The sequence below is a fragment of the Orycteropus afer genome, unplaced genomic scaffold (assembly GCF_000298275.1).
Source record: "Orycteropus afer afer isolate SDZICR_OR568_19922 unplaced genomic scaffold, OryAfe1.0 scaffold00072, whole genome shotgun sequence".
NCBI lineage: Eukaryota > Metazoa > Chordata > Mammalia > Tubulidentata > Orycteropodidae > Orycteropus > Orycteropus afer.
This window is the reverse complement of record NW_006921659.1, coordinates 4,062,871-4,066,599: the sequence shown is the minus strand read 5'-3', so window position 1 is coordinate 4,066,599 and position 3,729 is coordinate 4,062,871. Positions and strand designations below refer to the sequence as shown.

Sequence of the window (3,729 nt, the reverse complement as noted above, 5' to 3'; positions counted from 1 at the left end):
TTTTATAAAGAGATTACAACATATTTTAGAATGTTGATAAAGAAGAGGGTAGAGAACTTTTCTCATTTAAAAAAACAAACATAAAAACAACTCGTTTAACCCTAAAATTCTACCTTGTGTCATGCCATATTAAACATGGGCCAGGATGAGTTTAACTCATGTCATCAAAAACTGAACTCTATTTAATAGGATTACATTTCTAAATAATTATTGCAATTTTAATTTTTCTGATACAGACGAAGAACTAGCACTGGATGGCAGTTTTGACCAAGACCTAAGAAACTATCACAGACTTCACTGGGAAACAGAATTCAAACCTGTGGCACAGCAGCTTCTAAACCGCATTCAGAGTCATCACACCTTCCTGGAACCTCTGCCTATCCCTTCGTTTTAACATGATACAGGCTGGCAACACAAATAGGGAGTCAGGTCTCCTTCATTCTTAGAAAGTGATAACAAATGTGAACTCTTTTTTTTTTTTTTTTTTCCACTATTAATAAATATTGACAAGTTTTCCAGGTACTGATTTTAGTGAATAGCTACGTATTGTAAAAGAAACAAGCATTTCCCTGTGTTAGCTATTGTGGAGAAACGAATATATGTTATTCTTTCTACTATGAGAAATGAAAGTTGGAAATATATGCATAGTTTTTCTACACAAGTGCCTTTTTCTTCTATTCTCCATTAGATCATTTAGTTTTAGTCTTAAGATTGCAACTTAACAATTCCAGAATTTAAGTGTTGGTCAGTTTCTTAGGTAAGTGAACTGTGCAGTGCAGACCACTAGACTTTGTATATCAAAAGAATGGTGGTCTCAACAAATGGAACACCTTACTTACTATATAAGCACCTGTCCTACTTCTTAGTCCATCTAATAATACATTTTCTGATTCAGTACTGCTATTTTTCTGGTTCTCATATTAACAGGAGTAAGCAGAAGTTAGAGAAGGCAGCTTGGGCCATCTACTCTTTCTTCATCTGTCTACTTATTAGAATAGTTTACCTCTTTCTTTTCATTTGAAACAAAAAGCCTGGACCACAGTCCCTTCTAATTGTAACTCCCTGGGATTAGGAAAGTGATGTAATATATTGGAAAGAGTGTAGGCGTAGTGGTATAGCAGAATAGTTTGAATCCTATTTCTCCCCTGCTAGCTGAGGACCCTGGGCATGTAATTCATTGAGCTTCAACTGCAAAATGGGAATAATACCCATTTTCTTACAGTGCAGCCTATAATAAACCATTAAATGATCAACTTGCCTAGCATGATGTCTGATGTACATTATTGTATGTACATGTACATTATAGCATGATGGCAATTAATTCCTTAGTTTGCTATTCTTTATAGGCCAGGAATGGCCTTTGAATAGATATTTAAAAAAAAAAGAAAAGAAATTGAGATTATGGTTGTTATACTAGACAAATGAATGAGACCTGGAAAGAAAAGCAAATTTACTATTCTGTTTGGAGAAAACTAGTTTGTTAACAGCTCATCTCTCATCCTACAAAATACCAAGATTCAGGGGATGGGGGCAGGCAGCCCAGACTGGGCTAGCTCTTGGAGCCTATTTGAACAAACCAAAATTTCCAGGAAAATAATAGACTTTCAAAAGGCTTTTTTAGTCCAGAGCTCATCCCTGGTGAGGGCTCAGCAAGATCCTATAGAGAGGCTCATCATGTTGTCCTCTATCTATCCAGGAGTATATATATATATACTAGGAAATGTATCCCAATTGGTGAAATCAGTTGAAGTCTGAAAGGTTAATCTCTTCAAAATATTTAAGGATCTAAGTCTTTATTTTATCCACATCAGGCTATATATTCTACTTGCAGTACAGAAGGACAAACTTTTCCCCCCTTCAACAGCTCCCTTAGAATTGATAGTATATAACTCATGCTGTTGTTGTTATTTGCCATCGAGTTGGACCCGACTCATAGCGACCCCTCCTTGGGTTTCCGAGGCAGTATCACTATGGAAGTAGATTGCCCAACCTTCCTTCCGAGGAGTGGCTGGTGGGTTTGAACCCACCAGCCTTCTGGTTAGCAGTTAAGTGCCTTAGGCACTACACTATAACTCATGCTAGAATACCATTATACTTGTTCGTCTCCACACTTCATCCCTTCTGTGGTGAAATGAGTTCCTTTATGTGGCCTTTGCCTTGGCTCTTTGGAAAATACTTGAGCAATTTTCCCCCTAAACTCTGAGAAATTACCTCTGTTCTAGAGTTTTCTACCCCAGAGAGTTTGTTACTTTTGTTCAGGTTGATTGACATTTCATAAATAAGCATAAACAAGGATAGTTTGATCATTTTTGACTAGCCCTGGGCTGCTGTGCCACTGCTTGCCCTGTGATTGTTATGTACTTTGCAAGGGCTGGTCAATAGACTGTGCTAAGGAGATGAGTTGTAGCCTACTATGTAAATGAAGCATCTGTGGCCTACCAAGAAGGGATTGGTCAGTTCATGGCCCTCGTGGGAGTGCCATGCCTTGAAATTGACAATGAGTTTGTGTATTTAAGCAGCCTTCTCTACAGAGGTTATTGAGAGAGAGAACAGAGAAGCAGCAAGCAGCAGAAGGAAGAAAGAAGCAATAGCAGCGAAGGGGGGGGGGGCAAGGAACCTCCTAAAAGAGCTGGAACACAGGACAAAGGTTGTAACACTAAAGCCGGTGACAGGCCCAGAAGTGGCAGAGCTGTGGCAACAGAAGGCAGGTCTAAGAGAAGCCTGTCCTGAGGGGCCTGGAGGCAGCCAGCACAGTTGAGAGGAGCTGAGAGAGCTGTTCTGCATTAGAATGGGAGACTTTTCCTATGTTTCTTAAATTTGATCCTGATCCTGAGTTGCAGTTTGTTATTTAATAAAGCACTTCACTGTATGTAAGTATGGTCTGTGAGCTGTGTGTAGCCACTGCAACAGAATACTGAACCCAGAAGAGAAGTAGAGAGTGCTGTGGAGGGAAATCTGGTGTCAGAACTGGTAAACAGGTTGAAGAGTGGAGGTGGGTCTGACTTTCACTTCATAGTGATCAGTGTTGGGGTGATCTCAATTCCCATTATGTTGCTGTTGTTGTTGTTTTTATGTGCCATCGAGTCGGACTCAACTCATAGCAACCCCTCGTTGGGTTTCCAAGGCAATACCACTATGGAAGTAGATTGCCCAACCTTCCTTCCGAGGAGTGGCTGGTGGGTTTGAACCGCCAGCCTTCTGGTTAGCAGTCAAGTGCCTTAGCCATAGGGTCTAATGCTACTATTACTCCCACCCTTTTACACCTCCCCCTCAGATTCATGGGCAAGCAGAATAGCTTGGAACCATCTACCTGCCTTTTGCTATCCCTTGACAGTCACACATACTTACAAAGGTGCAAATAAACTTTCAGAGTACCTTAATTATGGAAAGCATCTTTATCCAACAAGTTTTATTTATCCATTTATCTATCAACTGTTTGTATCAAAACTAATTTTAAATAGCAAACCTATTAGAAGAATTAAAACCCACTGATTTTAAATAAGGAGCTCTGGTGGCATGGTACCTAAAGCATGTGTCTGCTAACTAGAAGGTTGGTGGTTCAAACCCATGGAAGACAGATGGGGCAATCTACTTCCATAAAGATTTACTGTCTCGTAAACCTAATGGAGGTCGCTATGAGTTGGAATCAACTCGATGGCAGTTTTGGCTTTCAAATTAAAAGTTATCACCGCCTTTTGTATGGAGAAGTTAAACCTAAATAATTGTGGT

General features: G+C 39.8%; 1 protein-coding gene across 1 annotated transcript in view; it reads left to right on the top strand.

Moving 5' to 3' along the window:
• ARMC2 (armadillo repeat containing 2) overlaps positions 1-394 on the top strand; it is a 158,503-nt gene extending 158,109 nt beyond the window's left edge. The window contains exon 17 of the mRNA XM_007940821.1: positions 237-394. Within this exon, the coding sequence (XP_007939012.1) occupies positions 237-394 (158 nt within the window). The remainder of the gene's footprint in view (positions 1-236) is intronic.
• Positions 395-3,729: the final 3,335 nt, after the last annotated feature.